Source organism: Salmo salar, chromosome 18 (assembly GCF_965601325.2).
Source record: "Salmo salar chromosome 18, fSalSal1, whole genome shotgun sequence".
NCBI lineage: Eukaryota > Metazoa > Chordata > Actinopteri > Salmoniformes > Salmonidae > Salmo > Salmo salar.
This window is the reverse complement of record NC_138308.1, coordinates 21,260,816-21,282,706: the sequence shown is the minus strand read 5'-3', so window position 1 is coordinate 21,282,706 and position 21,891 is coordinate 21,260,816. Positions and strand designations below refer to the sequence as shown.

Genomic DNA, 21,891 nt, shown 5'->3' with positions numbered 1-21,891 from the left:
CGACTGAGGTGAATGAATCTACAGCAGCCAAGGTGATCATGGATGGGGTCATTTTTGCCTGTTTTTGCTGATCTCCAAATAGCATTTTAAAGTTTTTTTTTATTATATAGAAATGCAGAAATGAGCTTCAATATAAAACAAATCCTGGACCTCACTAAAACTCAAATCCTGGTTACGGCCCTTGAACCATTAAAAATGAAAGTTGACAAACCTGAGAGGGAGTCAATGACCTTCGGTTTGAAAAATGAAGCCAATGAAAACTGTGTGGCAAACATCAGTCTCCTGAGTTTGAACTACACTTAACTTTGGCCGCTGCAGATGATTTGGATGCACAGAAACAAGTTATTTTTGGCAATATAGTTCCGCACACACCCAGGGTGAACTAGAAAATAGCCTTAATGACTTTTGGGCTATGAAAGGATTGTCTAGTCAAGTGTTAATCCAATGTGAAGATTCTGGATACATGCATTATTTAACAGGCAATTGTTGTTGCAGTTAAGTTGTCCATGGACAGAACATCCCAGCTAGCACATTTGGTTCCTTGGAAGTTGTGGGAATGCATGTTTTTGGCTTCACATTAGTTGTTGGAACGAAGCCATACGTTTCTGAACGGTAAAAGGGAACGTTTTTTAAATGTTCTGAGAACGGACGTGAAAATGTTGCTTGTTCTGCAAACATTTATTTTTAGGTTGCAGGGATGTTCTGAAAACGTTTTACTCTGCTTCCTTTAAAGTTTTCCTGGGAGGTTTTATTAGCGCTCTGAGAACAGAAATTATAGGGTATTTGGAGGTTTTTGAATAAGTTCCTTAAAACTTTTACTGAATATTTCAATAAGATTTTCAAGCTGATTTAAGTCAAAACTGTAACTAGGCCACTTAGGAACATTCAATGTCATTTTGGTAAGCAACTCTGGTGTAGATTTTGCCTTGTGTTTTAGGTTATTGTCCTGCTGAAAGGTGAATTAATCTCCCAGTGTCTGATGGAAAGCAGACTGAACCAGGTATTCCTCTAGGATTCTTCCTGTGCTTAGCTCCATTCCATTTATTTTTTATCCTGAAAAACTCCCCAGTCCTTAACTATTACAAGCATACCCATAACATGATGTAGCAACCACTATTTTTGAAAATATGAAGAGTGGTACTCAGTAATGTATTGGATTTTCCTCAAACATAACACTTTGTAATCAGGATAAAAAGTGAATTGCTTTGCCACATGTTTTACAGTATTACTTTAGTGCCTTGTTGCAAACAGGATTCATATTCTGTCCAGGTTTCCTTCTTTTCTCTAATGAGTTATTTGTCTCATAGCCAAGCCTTCTCTTGCCCTGTGGGTTTCTATTCAAGTGTGTCTGCTAATGTTGTTTTGGAGTTACCTGAGGGTATGATATTGCCAAATCTATTCTCTCTTTCTGTGCCCTAGATAGGTTGTGACGTACTCAAGGGTTGCATCGCAATAGTTTAAAATGGCTTTCTCTCCATTCTTCTCAAGACAATGCACTAGATTGTTGAACTTTATTGGGAAGTGTTTGTAGGGTCATTGTAACACTTTATTTTAACACTTGATTCAAAGCACATGTCAAACTCATTCCACGGAGGGACGAGTGTCTGCGGGATTTTGCTCCTCCCTTGTACTTGGTTGATGAATTAAGGTCACTAATTACTAAGGAACTCCCCTCACCTGGTTGTCTAGGTCTTAATTGAAAGTAAAAACCAGACACTCAGCAGAGAGATTTTCACAACTCTGATTCAAAGCATGCTACTCAATGACATCAACAAGGTGTAATTTTAGCAGACACTCTTATCCAGAACAACTTATAGTAGTGCATACATTTTCTTACTGGTTTCCTGTGGGACTCAAACCCACAACCTTAGCATTGCAAACACTGTGCTCTACTGGCTGAGCCACACAGGACCCAATTTGAGATATAAGGGGATGCAACCTCAGTGTCTTGGCTACCTATCCCATACAACCGTCATCCCTGGGCCATTTAATGATAGTACTTTAGCCCTTTGACACAAAATGGCTGCCTTCAATCATCCTAATGAGAGCCTCCCATTGAGGGTGGATGAGATGTGATTGAGATCTGATGACAGGAGCTGTAGACATGCAATTCATCATGGTAATTATTGATTTGTCCCTTTTTGTTTTGCATCTGATTTAAGTGAACTGAGTCTATGGTATATAATAAACTGGCTAGTTTGAGCCCTGAATGCTGATTAGCTGGTAGCCTAAGAACAGCCCTTAGCCGTGGTATATTGACTATATACCACACCTCCTCAGGCCTTATTGCTTAAGTATATCACACAGGCAATTACATGCCATTTTAAGATCATTCAGGAAGTTTTAAAAGCAGTTAGCAGATTTCTGATGAGAGCAAACTTGTTTTGCTAAACTCAGTACTTCGTTTATGACACATTTCATTTGCATAGCATTAGCAGCGGTTGGATATCCATTTCAATATTGCCATAATTGTGACATTTTTATGAAAATAATTAATGACATGCCCACCAGCTTTGGATGGCTTTATCAATTACAGACCTATCTAGCAAACAGAGAAATGAATTCTGACTGCATTATAGCTTAAATCAAGTCATTAGGCATCCAATTCACAGCGCTTCTGATGGCCAAACAGACAGTCATCTCAGAAACTTCACTTTTGATTGATGTCAGAGCAATTTCATGAGGAAGTCTTGACCACTCTAGCTAATGTAATCATGTGAGAATTTAGCTGTTTGCATTTATTAAAATAGAAAAATTATCCTCAACTAAAGCTCCGTTTTAAATCATTGACAGCTTCTCTTTTTGTTGTTTAAGCAGACCCATGTGAGGGTCATATTTTATTCATAAGTCTGGAAAGTGTGCCACAGAGAAGGCTAGAGCTTGTATGCTCAATGGGTGGATGGCGCTCATGAAAGATTTACCAGCTCCTCTCAGAAAGAAGAGTTCAGGCATGTTGTTTTTAATTATTTCATTTCACCTCGGAAGTTTGGGAAAAATGCACTTTGTTTCCCAGAAATTGATTTTTATGGTGCACTCCACTGACCTTTATCTCCATTTATTAAATATATGAGCTAAGAGACGGTTTGTCTTAACTAACCTGGTCTGACTGGTTTGCCTCTGCAAGACTCCTACCTGACATATTTTTGGACAGCATCCTAGGTAGCTAAAGGGAGAGAATCCCTGTGTCTTTCAATATGCCAGCAGCTTCAGAAACTTTGCTTATAGGAACTATTATCTTCACATTTCACATAGAAAAAACATCTCAGTGTTTAAACATCAGGGGCAAAAATGGACCGGTGTGTAGTCAGAAACATTTGTGGTTGGCACTACTGATAACGTTCTCTCAGAAATGATCATGAATCTGTCTTAATATTCATATCAGAATATCCACTAGTTTAAAAGGTGACTAGTAAGGTATAAAGCTGATAGGAATTATTTGAATTATACATCAAATGAAAACATTTCTTATTTAAATCTCATCCCACAGCATCAGGGACATGTTATTTAAGTGGTACCTCATTATTGTCGCACCATGACAAGCATATATTTTTTGCATATCGTATTTTCCTCAATCAGAGTTTCCAAGTTGTCACTTTCTGGAGTCTGAAATGAATGGTATTAGATTTTGGTTTTGATCTTTACAAAAAGACATTTAAAAAAGTGTTACCTTTGATGTTAGCAATAATTCCAATGCAGTCACATCTAAAATGTACAACATAGATTAAGACTCTCTATACTTCCTCTGTTTTAGTGTGCCATCATAGGAAATAGCTGAGGCTATGACTCATAATCAATATCTCAGAAACAATGTTTTAAGTATACATTATATCAATGCTTTTATCTTCATTTGTATCTCTTCTGTTGTGACCTGATTAAATCCTGGGCAAATAGAGATGCTATATTCATTATATTGTAACAATAATGTCTGTGGATGACACAAATCATAGAGCTAATTCGAATCATATGCAAGGTTTTAGACTGCTATATTCTCATTGCCTTGACAACTGTATTTTTTCCAGAGGCCAAAAAAGCTAATAGGAATCTAAGCTCCTTTATATACAGTACTTTTCACAACAACAATTATCTAAGGAGAAGCAACTCTTAGCTCTCTCTCTCTCTCTCTTTTCTCTCTCTCTCTCTCTCTCTCTCTCTCTCTCTCTCCCTCCTCAAAACAAGCAAAGACCTTCCAATTCAGGAGGGCTTTTGTGACAGCAACAGAATACAGTTTACAATTCACTGCTAAATTATTGACTATTAAGTCACTGCTAAATTATTAGTGTGCCGAATTATAATCCACTCAATTTGAGGTAAGCAGAAGTGATGATTGAGGTGACATTGGCGGGTCAAAGGTGGCCTCATCTAGTGAGAGCATCTGTCCACAGCACAGTGGAAACTCAGCTGAAATGGTTGCCATGGTGCCAGGGATGTGTTGCAGTCATGAAACACAGGTGGCCATCGGAGGCTGGGCGAAAACCTCTCCAGCTTGGCAGTGGGCTGGTCGGATGGGGGTATGGAGAGGTGAAGTGAAAGTGGTACTCTCCAAAGCTGCGGCTTCCAGGATTTTGGTGTTCAAACATGTGCACTCGGCAGAAAGAACGAATCAGCCTACCAAGTACATTAAAAAAACGTATTTCTGTACAGTATGAGTCATCCAGTTGAGTTCCCTTCAGTTTCACATATTCAGCATCAGTTTATTGATTACCGTAAATCAATATGAGTCACACTGTGAAGGAATCGTTTACTTTTATCTCATCCAGAAACCTCAGGACACCAGTTTTGATTGAATAGGGCCCTAAATAAAAAGTAATTCATTGTACCTCACAGCCAGTGGCGTTGGTAGAAAAATAAGTATTGATTTCTTATAGTAGCTTTAATCTGAAAGGACTTCCCTATATGAGAGCCATTATGTTGAGGCTATACCAACGGACTCCATTGATTCATTCCGGCTTTTGAAACAGCAGCTCGTGCTTTTCATCTATGCGGAAACTCTCAGTCAATTTGATAGCTTCTGCCACTGTTCCAGGTTTTATACTAGTTTTTTTCGTTCTGTCTGAGTGACGCCAATGGAACACTGCCTGAATGTCCGTCAGATGAATGTACAGTGACATGTTTTCAATACTATCACGTCCTTTCTCTCTCAGTATGGGATTAAAACTGTCCCATCTTCTTTTCTCTGTTTCACTCAAGACTCAAGAAAGACAACTTGTTTACTTGATCCTGCTGTATTCTGATAAAGGCAATGAAGTATTCTGATAGATACAAGCACATAGCTACATATTATATATGTTATTTTATATATTATATATTCAGTGTAACATTCATACTAATGGAGGGTGACCACAGTCTAAAAGTAGCTCTGTTGTGTAAAACAAATCTTTCAACAATAAAGCGTTTAATACCTTCATAACTGAAGATTGACACTTAGCCCTCACTGGCTATTGGCAGTGGTGTATTCTGGCATCCTTGCAGCCTACTGCTGAGTCTCTGTCCCTGAGCTGCAGTACAGGGTCAGAGCTGGAGATGGCCACCTGAGCTGTGTGTAAAGTGGGCCGTAAATCACAGGGGTGTGTGTGTGTCTGTCTGTTTGTGTGTCTGTGTATTTCTGTGTTAGCTGTAAATCACAGAAGATTATATGAATATGTGTGTGCATTGGTTTCTCTGTGTATGTGGGGAGGCACTTCCTTGGTGTGTATGCAGCTTTGTGTATTCTACATTATGTGTATGTGTGAGTAGGTATGGACCTGTACGCGTAACTTTGTATGTGTGTATGCACACTTACTTTAGCATGTGTGTGTGTGCGTGTGCGTGTGCTTGTGCGTGCACAGGTCACCCTGGAGCTGCCAGACCAGATGTGCAGGAGACTGGATTGGGTGGAGTGATGAGTGGCTCCCTTGCTGACTCTGCAGACTTGGAACAATGCACACAGGTCTCTCCGACTAATGAGCTCCTATAAAGAGAGTAGCCACTCTGACTAGATTTTCAATCAGGACCCCCATCATATCATGGGGCCAAGGCTTTTTATCCTCTTACTGGCATCGGACCAAAGAACCTGACATAAAATGCAAAACAGAATAGAGTACCGTGGGCGCCTGCAGCGGTGTTTGTGTCACAGGGTGGGAAGTGACGGTTCCTTGGATCTTGGTGGAGCAGGCATTGTGAGGTAGAAGCCAGACAAAAGGAGCAGTTTGATCTATGCACGGTTTTGAAGAATAGGCTATTCATTTTCAGATTTCCATGAGACATTTCAAGGAGCAAGAGAATTCTACAATTGTTTGAATTGGTTCATTGTTTTGGAAAGCCCTGTTCCCCCACGACCTACTGAAGTTCACTCAACATATTAAACATAGGATACTGAAACAGCTCACATACCTCTAAGAGCAAGGTACATAATCTGCATTATTCCTTTCGCTACAACATTTGGAGTCTAAACAAAAACCATGCTTATCGCAACATGGACCAAAAATATAAGAGACAGCATCACTAGCTGTGGATGGTAGCCAATACTTAATCACAGGGAGTTACATTGGATGTTTATTTAATCATTCTGTTAAGCATAAATTAACAAGAATAGACTGACGAGTTTCAGAAGAAATGTCTTTGTTTCTGCCCATTTTGAGCCTGTAATCGAACCCACAAATGCTGATGCTCCAGATACTCAACTAGTCTAAAGAAGGACAGTTTTATTGCTTCTTTAATCAGTACAACAGTTTTCAGCTGTGCTAACATAATTGCAAAAGTGTTTTCTAATTATCAATTAGCCTTTTAAAATGATAAACTTGGATTAGCTAACACAACGTGCCATTGGAACACAGGAGTGATGGTTGCTGATAATGGGCCTCTGTACGCCTATGTAGATATTCCATAAAAATCTGCCGTTTCCAGCTACAATAGTCATTTACAACATTAACACTGTAGTTCTGATACATTTGTTGTTATTTTAATGGACAAAAAAAAGTGTTTTTCTTTCAAAAACAAGGACATTTCTAAGTAACCCCAAACTTTTGAACGGTAGTGTATATGGAGCTTGCCCACAGCACAATCACTACCATTTTTGAACATGGAGGAACATCACATCCCTGAACAGCAGCTACATACTCATGGAAGAGAAATAAGAAGGTGTGTAAGAATGTGTGGTGGTGGTGGTGTTAGGGGAAGACATAATAGAGGAAGAGGTAGAAGACAAAGAATAAGAGTCCCCATGGTCTTACAATGGAAGAGGCTGGTCGGAGAGTGCAGGTCCACAGTGTCATCAATTGTGCAAACATTCCATAGGGAAAACAGGTAAATATGTACTCGTTCTTTACTTTTGTTACAGCATTTCATTCACAACAATACAACAACTATTGTAAAGGTTAATGCAAGTCTGAAAATCACAATATACTGTAAGATATGTATTAGGAATATACAGTATCACAGCACAATTTGAATATAACCTGTAACATGATCTGTTAGTGAATTCTACAGTACATGCCATATATAGGACTGCACAACAACCTCATGCTGGTGGCAGAGCAGCAGTATTCAGCCATCAGCAAGAACAAGACAATTGCAACATGGTCATAGCCAACAATTCCATCAGGTTAAGGGAGATCCAAAGTGATATCATAAATGACAACAATATCTTTGTAAATATCAATTCTCTCAGCATTTCCACTATAGACAGAGTTCGGGGGAAAAAAATCAAATGACTCTGAAACAACTCTACAAGGTGCATTTGAGAGGAATAGTGACAGAGGGAAGGAGCTGTGGTACCAGTATGACCAGGGAAACCATTGGTATGCACATGGTATATTGTACAGGGAGTTTTACTGTACTTCAATGATGCCTGTATATACTTCTTGAAGTTGTAGATACCCGTAAGAACATAAAAGATGTCTACTTTACTAAACTGTTTGATTCTAGGACAGGCTATGTAAAACTGACTTTATATTTTGTTTCTGTGTTACTGTGTAGAGAATAATGGAGCTGGAAGGACATGAAATGACCCACAGTCTTGTTTTTGTGGACTATGCTGGGTTCAATCTGACCAAAGGCAGGAGGCGTGGCCGCAATCTCATTGGACACCGAGCCACAATTGGCACACCAGGCCAACGTGGGGGCAATATTACAATGTGTGGTGCCATTTCTGAGAATGGTGTGAGCACACATGTTCCACACATTGGGCCCTATAACACCCAACTTCTCCTGGTCTTCCTAAATACACTTTACAGAGATCTAATACCAGAACACGAAAGAGGTTTAGTTAGACCAGATTTGCCAAATTATGTAATTGTGTGGGATAATGTCAGCTTGCAGCAAACCTTTCGCATGAAAGGATAACAATGGAGTTCCTTCCACCATCCTCCCTATTCCTGAATCTGATAGAAGAGGTTTGTTCAGCATGGAGGTGGAAAGTATATGACTATCAGGCACGAGATCAGATGTCTCTGTTAGATGCCATGAATGCTGCTTGTGAGGACATCTCAGGCGATCATTGCAGGGGATGGTTGCGCCACACAAGGAGATTTTTTTCCCCCTGGTGCATCTCAAGGGAAAAACATCAGATGTGATGTTGAGGAAAATCTCTGGCCAGACCAACAATAGTGACAGGATGTCCACCAAGACGATGGGAACTTGTAATGTTACGTACTGTGAGAAGGTACAATTTATAGTTTTTTTACAGAACTACCGCAGGTTTTTTCATTGTTGCGTTTTTTCTTCTTTTTTTGCAAGGATGTCATTTTGTGGCAAATTTTCTCTTCACTATATATGACTTTACATGTAAGAAATATGTAAAAATGAACATGCAAATGTGAATTTTCTGTTTACATGCAACACATTGCTACAAAAATAAATGTACTGTATACATACAAATGTGCATATCCTTTAACTGTGTACTACAGTATTGTACAGTATTGACTTTTCCCAGTAAACCTTTACCTACTGTTGAAATCGGGATCTAAAAAGCTCTGTGGGATACACAATAGCATTCAGCTCGACACAACTGACATTCTGGTATAGTACAGTAAGCAGTCAGTGTCAACAAAAAAGTAGAACAAAACTGACATTTGTATATAACAAACATTACCAGGGTTGACTGACACGGTGAAAAAACATCTTAACATTTTGACCAGTACGGCTCACACGATGACAAAAAAAACGTTTCCTTTTGGTGGCATTGGCCAATTTACTGACACAATAACTAGGTTTTGAAGCATGAATTATATGTTTTGGGTGAGTTACTACATTTTGCGGACATGCAGTAGAGGTGTGATGTCCCATAAAACAGTTGTGACAATTGCACTTACAGTTTAGGGAATGTTAAGACTGTTTCAAGAAATTTGCCAAAGCGATTGAAAAACTGTAAAAGAGGGTCAATATTTTTTACCTGCCTTGTCGTTTGCAACCCCTGGAAGACACTAACATGCTATTCTACAGCCCCTAGGAGCAGCGTAGGCATTAACACTGGCTGTTAAACTTAAAGGTTGATAATGATGAAAGTTCTGCTCAAGAGGCGGTTATGAATGCTAATCCGCTCATGCTTCCAATCATAGCCTGCTAGCAATATCATCAAATATTCATTTTCACAGGAATCCTATTCTCTGTGTTGGTGCAAAATCCTCAGCCTCTTGGAGAGGTACAAAGATAGATTCATATACCCTACAGTGCTCCTCTGCCATATTGTGTACCTGTCAGGGAAATTACAAAGGCTCTGTGCTTGTGTCAGATTTCAAACATCTAACCTTTCCATTTTAGATTTGTTTTGTACTTCGCAGTGCTAAATATCAGAGTTGCCCCCCTGTATCTTACAAGCATGCTGTTTTGATCTCAAAGGTTGTGATATATGCTTTGTTTAATAATTTATGAATAGGAGGATGTTTCTCTCAAGCCCTGTTCACAAGGCTAAAAAACGACAGTCCTGAAAATTTCAGGGGTCTCCTGGAAGATGAAATATTTTCCTTTGTGAATGACTGATGCATTGTGTGGGAGTTTTCCACTTGTGCAAACCTCAGTGGTTTAACTGTTGCCATGGCCTTTAGACTGCTCAGGATAAACTGGTATTACCTCATTAGAGGTCTAGCATATGGAGCTAGCAACCTGCAGGACTTTTACAGAAGAAACAACAAGAGTGACCTTCTCATTGTTTATATGTCTCGTCATGACTAATTAGGCAGGCAAAAAAGTCTGGAAATCTCAACTTAGCCATTAGGAACCTTCTTACACCGGACCTACACAAAACACTGAGACTACCGTAAACCTGATTCTAGGCCAGGCTAGAATTACTTCAGCTCCACAAGAAGCCCCCACCATAGTAGAATAGACAGAGCAACAGCAACACAAGCCCCGTGGCTGTTGATTTAAAGAATGGGACCCAGAGAGAGCAGAGGCTAGCGTACATCAGACTATCATCATATTGAACTCCCACAGCTGCTACTACTGGGACACTGAGAGGGAGGGGAGAGAGTGACTGTGTTCTACCCAGAAAGAATCTGCGTGAAGGCAACAGACCAAACACTCGAAGACAGCATATGTGCAAAAGGCCACAATGAGACTGTTAGTTTTTCTTGCATTACACTAGCTCTAAAATAAGCTTCTCAGAAGTTCATATCATATTCCCTTTTAAATATTACTGTATGTGCTGTGAAATTCATCCACCTGTCTGTTATCTATTGATCCTAAACTGGTTCGACATTGACGTTTATATCTGTACAAACTGTATATCAACACATTTATAATTAATATAGCTCTTAGTCTCTCTGGTTTGTGATACCAACATCATAGCAGCCACTGAACCTGAAAGGCTTGCATTGTATATCCTTCTTCTTCTGCTAAATAGACCAGAGGATTTGTGCCATCAATAGATATGGCCTATAGCATTTCACAAGGGTCAAAACACTTAACCCGCTGCCTGTATTGTCTTGCAATTTATCTCTTAGTAATGTATTTGGAATTATTAGTTGAAAAGGCGATCGTCTCTTCAGCTGCCCCAGAGGTGTGCTGGGTACTAATTGAAGTGTAAGTCTCAAGCGTCCATCACTAAAATGAGCTAGCTGAAAAAACCCATCATGCCACGGTTGTCGTAGGAAGGAGCGGACCAAAGTGCAGCGTGTGTGTGTCTTTCCACATTTTATTTTCACTGTGAAACTATGCAACACATACACATAAAAAACAACAAACCGTGACACAGAGGTGAAACATACACTAACTCAAAACAATCTCCCACAAACCCAGGTGGGAAAAACACCTACTTAAGTATGATCTCCAATTAGAGACAACGATGACCTCTAATTGGAGATCATCCCAAACAAAACCCAACATAGAAATACAAAACGAGAACATAACAACATAGAAAAACTAAACAAGAAAACCCCCCTGTCACGCCCTGACCTACTCTACCATAGAAAATAACAGCTTTCTATGGTCAGGACGTGACACATCAACGCAACACTGATAGTAGTACAGTGCACGGCTGACCAAACCCACACAGCAGATCGACTTTCATTTCGTTTTCAATCCTCTAACAGAAAAGACAGGATTAGATAAGTAATAATCTGCGATCAAAAGGATTATCTTCCTATGGGAGTGATATCTGTGAGTTTTGGAGGTGATGCTGAGTCTGATCCATTGCCACAGATCCTACTGCAGTAAAGGCAGATGTTTGTTGGAGCAGAGGGGAGGGGGGGTGGACACTGTGCATAACTAATGCCCTGGCATTTCATCCTTCATTGCCTTTTTGTCTCGTCATCTTCTGTTTGGACGAATGCTATGTTTGTTTTCTCCTCTTTTGCATCACCTTTGTTACAGAAAGGTGTAAGAGGGAAGCTAACAATTGAAGCTATTTCTAGACAGAGGAAGAGACCTTGAAAATAGGCTACAATTCTACAAAGGATTTCAAGGTCTGTTCAATTTAACTAACAGGGGAAATCAACAGCTAGGATCTATCTTTTCTCCTAAGAGTGCATTCTGCAGGGCATGCTCACAAGTCTGTAAATTAACAATTTAAGATAAAATAAAATAAAATAGTGTTAGTCATATGCTTCACAAACAACAGGTGTAGACTAACAGTAAAATGCTTACTTACTGGCTTTTCCAACAAGGCAGAGAGAAAGAAAATGGAGAAATAATAGAAAAGTAAGCCGTTCTCCCCTCAGCAGCCTCCACTGATATGTACATATAACTAGGAGGCATAGAGTGACTAGGCAACAGGATAGATAATTCCTCTGACACCGCCTGGTATAGAGGTACTGGATATCAGTGAGCTCGACCCCAGTAATGTACTGGGTTGTACGCATTACCCTCTGTAGTGCCTTGCGGTTGGATGCCAAGCAGTTGACATACCAAGCAGTCATGCAGCCAGTCAAAATGTTCTCAATGGTGCAGCTGAATAACCTTTTGAGGATATGTATGCCCAGGCCAAATCTTTTCATCCTCCTGAGGGGGAAAGAGGCGTGGTTGTGCCCTCTTCATGGCTGTGTTGGTGTGTGTGGACCATGATAGACCCTTAGTGATGTGGACACCGAGGAACTTGAAGCTCTTGACCCGTTCCATTACAGCCCTGTCAATGTGAATGGAGGTGTGCTCGGCCCGCCATTTTCTGTAGTACACAATCCGCTCCTTTGTATTGCTGACATTGAGGGAGAGGTAGTTTTCCTGGCACCACACTGCAAGGTCTCTGACCTCCTCCCTATAGGCTGTCTCACCGGTTTCGGTGGTCGGAAAACTTAATAATGGTGTTGTAGTAGTGTGCGGCCATGCAGTCGTGGGTGAACATGGAGTACAGGAGGGGACTAAGCACACACCCCTGAGGGGCACCAGTGTGGAGAACATTTAATTCATGATATGGGGCGATAGTCATTTAGACAGGTTACCTTGATGTTCTTGGGCACAGGGACTATGGTGGTCTGCTTGAAACATGTAGGTATTACAGACTGGTTCAGGGAGAGTTCGATAATGTCAGTGAAGACACTTGCCAGCTGGTCAGCACATGCTCTGAGTACACATCCTTGTAATCAGGCCTTGTGAATGTTAACCTGTTTAAAGGGCTTACTCACATTGGCTGCGGAGAGCATGATCACACAGCTGTCTGGGACAGATGGTACTCTCATGCATTGTCCAGTGTTGCTTGCCTCGAAGCAAGCATAGAAGGCATTTAGCTTGTCTGGTAGGTTTGCGTCACTGGGCAGCTCACGGCTGGGTTTCCCTTTGCAATTCATGATAGTTTGCAAGCCCTGCCACATCCGAAGAGCATCAGCACCGGCGTAATAGGACTCCATCTTAGTTCTGCATTGATGCTTTGCCTGTTTCATGGCTTGTCGGAGGTCGAAGCAGGATTTCTTATAGGTGTCCGGATTAATTGTAATTACTTCGCACACTATGGCCTATTTATTGCCTTACCTCCTTACTCCATTTGCACACACTGTATACAGATTTTCTATTGTGTTATTGACTGTACGTTTGTTTATCCCATGTATAACTCTGTGTTGTTGTTTTTGTCGCACTGCTTTACTTTATCTTGGCCAGGTCGCAGTTGTAAATGAGAACTTGTTCTCAACTGGCCTACCTGGTAAAATAAAGGTGAAATAAATAAATAAAATAGTATCCCGCTCCTTGAAATCAGGCAACTCTGGCCTTTAGTGCAGATATTGCCTGTAATCCATTGCTTCTGGTTGGGATATGTACATACGGTCACTGTGGGGATGACGTCGTAGATGCACTTATTAATGAAGCTGGAGACTGATGTGGTAAACTCCTCAATGCTACCCACAATGCCAGGGAGAATTATGCAGTTTGTATTCAGTCTGTGTGTGTGACAGAAAGCCAGCCAAAGCTAGAGCGATCCTCTCTCTTGAAAGACAGTCATACATTTTGCCATGGTGTGTGCACACCCACAGATAGGCCTAATATGTAAGCAGTTATTAAAGCTTACATCCATATATGATAATGAAACACGATAAACCGAGATCGCAGTTAAATTCATGTTTCTTTTCATGTTCCCTTCAACTGTCCTTGGAACATAACATTTAATCTCCTATTATGTATTCTTCTATAAATACTGCCAGTCTACATTATTTCACTTTTTATCATACATTTAAAAATACTTAAACACATATGAAACCTTTAATACACTGATTAATGTTGTGTGGTATATTTCCGCCCCAAAAATAGTAATATTAAAAAAAAACTTTTAGCAGTGGATCAAAAGTGTTTTGTATACACACAGAGGCCTAAGCGTGATTGAAATTCCCAGTCAACCATTCATCTGCATTAGGCAGGTTTCCTTCTTGTCTGATGCAGGATAACTGAAACAGATTGAGAGAGCTAGTGCACACTGCATTGCTAATGGCTCTGAATGAAAGACGGCCCTGTGCTGCTGACCCCTCCATGTAACAGGAACACGTCCCGGCTCAAGCAAAGCGATGGGGAGGACAGATCAATATAGAGACTCTCTAAGGCATCAGTCAAGACCAACCTCCTCCTATTGACTAAATGTTACCCAGGAATAGAAGCAAATAGCTAGCATGGTGAGGATGGCTTCCACATCTAATGGAGTTCTAATGGTTTGCACCAATGTTGCATTCAATCCAAGTAGCCAATTGCACAGTATGAAGGATTTCATATATTGTATGCTATGGCCAATGCATTGCCATAATTCAGCATATTTTCAGCAACTTCATGCGTTACTATTCTGCTAATAAAGTGAATGATGTTGTATTACTTTCCCAGAATAGGAGGCTGGCAAAATGATTGGCCACACCTCCATTGCAACCCAGTGAGATTCAGGTGAATACCAATGCCAGCCTGAAGAAAAGATTATAATATTAGCACCCCACACCGTTAGACAATTGCAACTCACAGCATGAAGGTTCTTAGAGTCTGACCTGCTCATTATTTTAGCTGTGTTAGCACACTGACAGTGCATGGTTGTAGGTCCCTGGACACTCAATTAGATTGGCAAAAGGGACATTTTCCAAAGATGACAACAGGTCATGGGCCAATTTTGAAATGGCAACACAACAAACACACTTTTCTGTGAGCTCCCCACTGTATTTGACAGCAATATTTCAAACCTGTAATTCCTGATGGCAATAACTAAGGTGAAGGTTCAGAGAAAATGTCATGGTGAGGGCAGGATAATGTCCCAGAGTCATGATCTACTATGACTGTCTGAAGGAATGTTGCTGCTGAATATCTGATGCTCTTTGCTCTAAGTTAACTCAGGCGCTTAGTCACGGGTGTGCCTGGGTGGTGTCACGGTTGTTGTCGGTGAATGAGGACCAAAACGCAGCAGGTACGTGAATGCTCATCTTGATTTTTAATTATCTTCAAAAATGAACATACAAAATAACAAAACCGAAAAACGAACAACTAACAAACAGTCTGGCAAGGCAAAGCTCAACACAGAACAATCACCCACAAATCACACACACAAACACACCCTAATATATGGGACTCTCAATCAAAGGCAGATAGACAACACCTGCCTTCAACTGAGAGTCCCAACCCCAATTAACCAAACATAGAAACACACACACCAGACTAACCATAGAATACAAACACATAGACCATCAACCAAAAACCCGGAAATACTAAATCAAACACCCTTTACACAAACACACCACCCCGAACCACATAAAACAAATACCCTCTGCCACGTCCTGACCAAACTACAAAAACAATTAACCTTATACTGGCCAGGACGTGACAGTACCCCCCCCTTAAAGGTGCTACCCCAGAAGCACCTTAAAAAATAACCCCAAGCAACACCAAAAAAAAATCCCCTTTTCTAAAGGGAGGGAAGGGAGGGTGGCTGCCGTCAACGACGGCACTGTGCTACACCCCCCCTCCCCAACCCACCTATTTCTGGAGGTGGCTCTGGTTCCGGCCGTTCCAGGCTGTCGGGCCACTCTGGCATCGCCGAGGGGCAGTCGGGCCAGTCTGGCATCGCCGAGGGGCAGTCGGGCCAGTCTGGCATCGCCGAGGGGCAGTCGGGCCAGTCTGGCATCGCCGGGGGACAGTCTGGGCCAGTCTGGCAGTCTGCCGGGGGACAGTCTGGGCAGTCTGGCAGTCGGGACAGTCTGGCGCAGGCTCGGCGCGGCAGTCGGGCGTCGGCGGCGGGCAGTCTGGCCACTCGGGGCAGTTCGGGCCAGTCTGGCCACTCGGGGCAGTTCGGGCCAGTCTGGCCACTCGGGGCAGTTCGGGCCAGTCTGGCCACTCGGGGCAGTTCGGGCCAGTCTGGCCACTCGGGGCAGTTCGGGCCAGTCTGGCCACTCGGGGCAGTTCGGGCCAGTCTGGCCACTCGGGGCAGTTCGGGCCAGTCTGGCCACTCGGGGCAGTTCGGGCCAGTCTGGCCACTCGGGGCAGTTCGGGCGCAGTCTGGCCACTCGCGGCAGTTCGGGGCAGTCTGGCCACTCCGGCAGTTCGGCGCAGTCTGGCCACTCCGGCAGTTCGGCGCAGTCTGGCCACTCCGGCAGTTCGGCGCAGTCTGACCTCTCTGGCGACTGTTGACTGGCGGGCAGCTCTGACGACTGTTGACTGGCGGGCAGCTCTGGTGACGACTGTTGACTGGCGGGCAGCTCTGGTGACGACTGTTGACTGGCGGGCAGCTCTGGTGACGACTGTTGACTGGCGGGCAGCTCTGGTGACGACTGACTGGCGGGCAGCTCTGGGGACGACTGACTGGCGGGCAGCTCTGGTGACGACTGTTGACTGGCGGGCAGCTCTGGTGACGACTGTTGACTGGCGGGCAGCTCTGGTGACGACTGTTGACTGGCGGGCAGCTCTGGTGACGACTGTTGACTGGCGGGCAGCTCTGGTGACGACTGTTGACTGGCGGGCAGCTCTGGTGACGACTGTTGACTGGCGGGCAGCTCTGGTGACGACTGTTGACTGGCGGGCAGCTCTGGTGACGACTGTTGACTGGCGGGCAGCTCTGGTGACGACTGTTGACTGGCGGGCAGCTCTGGTGACGACTGTTGACTGGCGGGCAGCTCTGGTGACGACTGTTGACTGGCGGGCAGCTCTGGTGACGACTGTTGACTGGCGGGCAGCTCTGGTGACGACTGTTGACTGGCGGGCAGCTCTGGTGACGACTGTTGACTGGCGGGCAGCTCTGGTGACGACTGTTGACTGGCGGGCAGCTCTGGTGACGACTGTTGACTGGCGGGCAGCTCTGGTGACTGTTGACTGGCGTGGCTGGGTTGACGCACTTGTAGCCTGGTGCGTGGTGCTGGTACTGGGCTTACCAGATTATGTACACGCACCTCCAGGCTAGTGCGGGGAGCGGGAACAGGACGAGTCGGACTGGGTTGACGCACCTCCGGGTCCGCACGAGAGACAGGAGCTAGAAACCCAGGGCTATGGAGGCGCACAGCCGGTCTAGATCTTACCTCCTGCACAACCCGCCTTGGCTGGATGGAACTAGTAGCCCTGTACGAGCGGGGTGCTCGTACAGGGCAGACTGGGCTGTGCAGGGGCCTGATGGTAGCCGTGCGTAGAGCGGGAGTTGGGTAGCCTGGTCCTCGGAGGCGTACCGGCGACCAGATGCGCTGCGCAGGCATCCTCCTACCAGGCTGGATGCCCGCTCTAGCACGGCACCTGCGAGGGGCTGGAATAACGCGCACTGGACTGTGCGTGCGTATGGGTGAGATAGTGCGCTCCTCAGCGAAACATAGAGCTCTCCACCCCATACGCTCCTCCATATAACCACGGGTAGCTGGCTTCCGGCTCTTCTTACGCCTAGTCAAACTACCCATTGTGCCCCCCCCCAACATTTTCTTGGGGGTGCCTCTCGTGCTTCTCCTTCAGCGCGTACTTGGCCTCATACCACCGCCTCTCTGCCTTGGCTGCCTCAATTTCCCACTGCGGGCGTCGATAATCCCCAGCCTGGTGCCAAGGTTCGGCCCCGTCCAGAACTTCCTCCCAGGTCCATTTCTCCCGCCAGTCCAACTCGAATTCCCTCTGCTCCTTCTTCTGCTGCTTGGTCCTTGAGTGGTGGGTGATTCTGTCACGGTTGTTGTCGGTGAATGAGGACCAAAACGCAGCAGGTACGTGAATGCTCATCTTGATTTTTAATTATCTTCAAAAATGAACATACAAAATAACAAAACCGAAAAACGAACAACTAACAAACAGTCTGGCAAGGCAAAGCTCAACACAGAACAATCACCCACAAATCACACACACAAACACACCCTAATATATGGGACTCTCAATCAAAGGCAGATAGACAACACCTGCCTTCAACTGAGAGTCCCAACCCCAATTAACCAAACATAGAAACACACACACCAGACTAACCATAGAATACAAACACATAGACCATCAACCAAAAACCCGGAAATACTAAATCAAACACCCTTTACACAAACACACCACCCCGAACCACATAAAACAAATACCCTCTGCCACGTCCTGACCAAACTACAAAAACAATTAACCTTATACTGGCCAGGACGTGACAGGTGGGCCTGGACCCACCTACTGGGGACTCTCTGGCAGATGATTATATGGGCTACTTTATAAAATTAACATTTCATTATTTATTTTTCTATATTTTCTCATTGTTTCTGTGAGCAAAAAATACAATTAACATTTAAATTAAATTCTTAAAGCGTCCTGTGTAGTATTTTAGAATTTTGATACTTTGTGCAAGGCAATTGATAACCATTAAAAACTTGTTGCTTGATCCTCCCTAGTGACTCAGCGGTCTAAGACACTGCATCGTTGTGCAAAATGCGTTGCTACAGACGTTGGCTCGAGACCCGTGCTAATGATTTGTGATTGGATTTGAAAGAATGACGTTCAACAGCAGTATTAATATGTCATGTGAATATCGTTATTATTTATAAATGATATACTGTTAATTAAGATATGCCTTATAAATTATATGTTATAACTCTTACCCGTTTTTTTTATAGATTACTTGCGTTTGAAAATGTAATGGGCTAATAATAAATACGAAATCATGAACACATGCCTTATAATTGATATATTATTGACTAATTAATGACAGTATAAAGTGTTACTCATTATGGACATAGTTAAGGTCCCAAAGACTGAAATGTGCAAAAATATATTCAAAAATTGCTTTGAAAATGTGGGCAACATTCATTCAGCCTATGTGCATCAAATTGGTCCTATTGAGGGCATTATTTACAATGCATATATCAGTATGTTTTATAGGCTACTCCTTACTGAAAATATGACTGAAATAATACTCAATGTGTCATTTTCCATGTTATCCAGAGAATAACTTCCCCTAAACAGTAAGACCACTTTAATAGCAGGGTTGCTATCATGTTAAAGTACAGGGGATAGCTCCCCTTTTCTCCTCTCTCCAAATGAACGTCTAGTCGGATTCTGGCTATCCTCTCTCCTATCATGACCGAATCCAACCGCCAGCTCCTCCTCCGGTGCATCGTTTGCATCACTACTTCTGTGAGCGCTTCTTCGCACACTGTAGCAACCTCCGTTCCCGAAGCGATTCAGCAGATAATAATCAAACCCTAAAAAGTAGTCGAATTATCTTCAGGTTACAATTCAAATCGGACTAACCTAAACGAGGGATGGAAACAACCGTCGGCTGCTGCCCTCATTGGCTCATTGCTATGTGGATGTGTCTTTTTACCTTAACTTCCACCCTGGACATGACAAAAACAGATATAAGGTGCATTCCATCAAGCCAACTCTCTGTTATCAAGCCGGCTCCCCGGGAACTCTCTAAAGTGGGATTTGATCCATTTGGAAAGGGACCAGAGGATGAAGTTGTTGGGGTGGCAGAGAAGTCACCAGGTTGTCACCCCTTTAAAAGCAGCTGTAAAAAAGTAAATGTTGCGGAATATTTAGCGCGCGTCTCCGGTGATGGCGAGGCAAGAAGTTCAGTCCCCGAATCCGAGCATCCGTTTGTAAATAAATCATACAGCCGTGGATTAGAAGAACGTCGGCTTGTGGATAGTTCTGAAGTGCTCTATCAACATCAAAGTGGCTCGGGCATCACCTCCAAACTCACAGATAGGCCTATGTCTCCACCTGCCACCCTCAATAAAGTAACCGTCAATAACACTAGACATAATACAATTAATAGTTTTGGAAGAGAAAATAGACTTAAACGACATGCGTTATCAAAAAAGAAGGCTGGGGCAAGTTTGAGGAACCTTCGCCGTCGACGAAAGCGCAGCTTCCAGACGGCGGAGAGCAGAACATCTTGGTCCGGATTCCGATGGAACGGTGAAGATGCGTCTACCTCCGTGCAACATGAGTTGAAACTCAGTAGTTCTACATTCGCACTCACGGGTGATTCAGCTCATAACCAAGCCATGGTGCATTGGTCCGGCCAAAATAGCAGCGTAAGTGAAACTTGGCAATGATGAATGCATCCTTGCATTATAGCGCATGGCATAATCATTTGGAATGTATAACATTTAGCCTATAATGTTTCTGCCTCTTAAAATTTCATTTTAGGTGGTGGACTTGGTCTTCTGAAGGGTCTGATATGTAATTAATTAGTTGTGTGTAGGCCTCTAGTGTAAATCCTGTCACTTGGAAAACATTGGGAGGCATTGGGAGAGCAGTGGGCAGTGCAGACCAGTGCACCAGGCGGTTCAATGAGAGGATGCTGAAGAGCTAGATTGTCGAAATTGGAACACACACACACACACACACACACACACACACACACACACACACACACACACACACACACACACACACACACACACACACACACACACACACACACACACACACACACAAACACTCTCACTCACGATCAGTGTGTTTCTTTTAGTCTGTCTATCTTTGTGTGGGTGGAGGTTTTGCGTGACCCAGGAATTAAGGGTAGATGTGAGGATTAAGGCATGGTCCGATGATTTTTGTTATTTTACCTCTGCTGTACATGTTCAAGCAATCCATTGTTAGCCTATTTACATGACACTTCTCACAAATCCATTTGTCAAAAGAAATGCTTATCAGCAACCCGGACCTGTATCCTCAAAATATCAGGCTAATGGGAGTTAATCCCTCATTAGATTGGCATCAGATGCAGCAGACCATTGTGGATTTCTCTTCAAAGACCGCATTTGTAGTGGAACAGTCTATTTCTTAAGGTGATGCTAGAACTGAAGCAGTGCTGTGGCCCTGGGTGTGTTATATAATTCAGTACACATCTCATTTATATCATTTCTATTTTGGAGAATTTTGTACATACTTTATTGTTCTAATATGTGTATGCTTTTCATCTTCATTTAGCATTGGATTAGGATCATACAGAATGAGTGAGATCATAATCTACCTCCCATCAACTTTCCTTAATTGTCATGTGGATGTTACAACCAATGCATCACTTTACAAGGGAGGCTATGCAAGCTTTGCTTGTTCACCAGATCTGATCACGAACAGATGGCTGTCATATATATTTGACATTTTAGTCATTTAGCAGACGGTCTTATCCAGAGCGACTTAAAGGAACAATTCGGGGTAGGTGCTTTGCTCAAGGGCACATCGACAGATTTTTAACCTAGTCAGCTCAGGGATTCGAACCAGCAACCTTTCAGTTACAGGTCCAACGCTCAAAAAGGGGTATGGCATTAGGTGTGATCCCAAAATGCATTTCAAGGTGTAAATGGGATATTATATGGGATATTATATTGTCAGAAGCGAGGGCAACATTTGCACCTTTTTATGTTTTTTCCATCAGTCTTTACTTTCACCTTTGCATTAGATGCATCATCCTCTTTATATTAGCTATTATAAGTCATAACCATTATTACATTACCAACCTGCATCAGCACTCATTCTTGCCTTTTCTCTTGCAACATCAATCTACCAGTCTCATCTCATCTACGTTACATTAGCAACACCAGAGTTGTTCAGTTGACATCTTCAATGTATTACTGTGACTCATATTTTGGAGAC

The 21,891-nt window shown here is 43.0% G+C and overlaps 1 protein-coding gene across 1 annotated transcript in view; it reads left to right on the top strand.

Moving 5' to 3' along the window:
• The first annotated feature begins 19,368 nt into the window (after positions 1-19,368).
• Positions 19,369-21,891, top strand: part of LOC106577075 (VPS10 domain-containing receptor SorCS1) — a 50,880-nt gene continuing 48,357 nt past the window's right edge. The window contains exon 1 of the mRNA XM_045700854.1: positions 19,369-20,324. Within this exon, the coding sequence (XP_045556810.1) occupies positions 19,545-20,324 (780 nt within the window). The 5' untranslated portion in view covers positions 19,369-19,544. The remainder of the gene's footprint in view (positions 20,325-21,891) is intronic.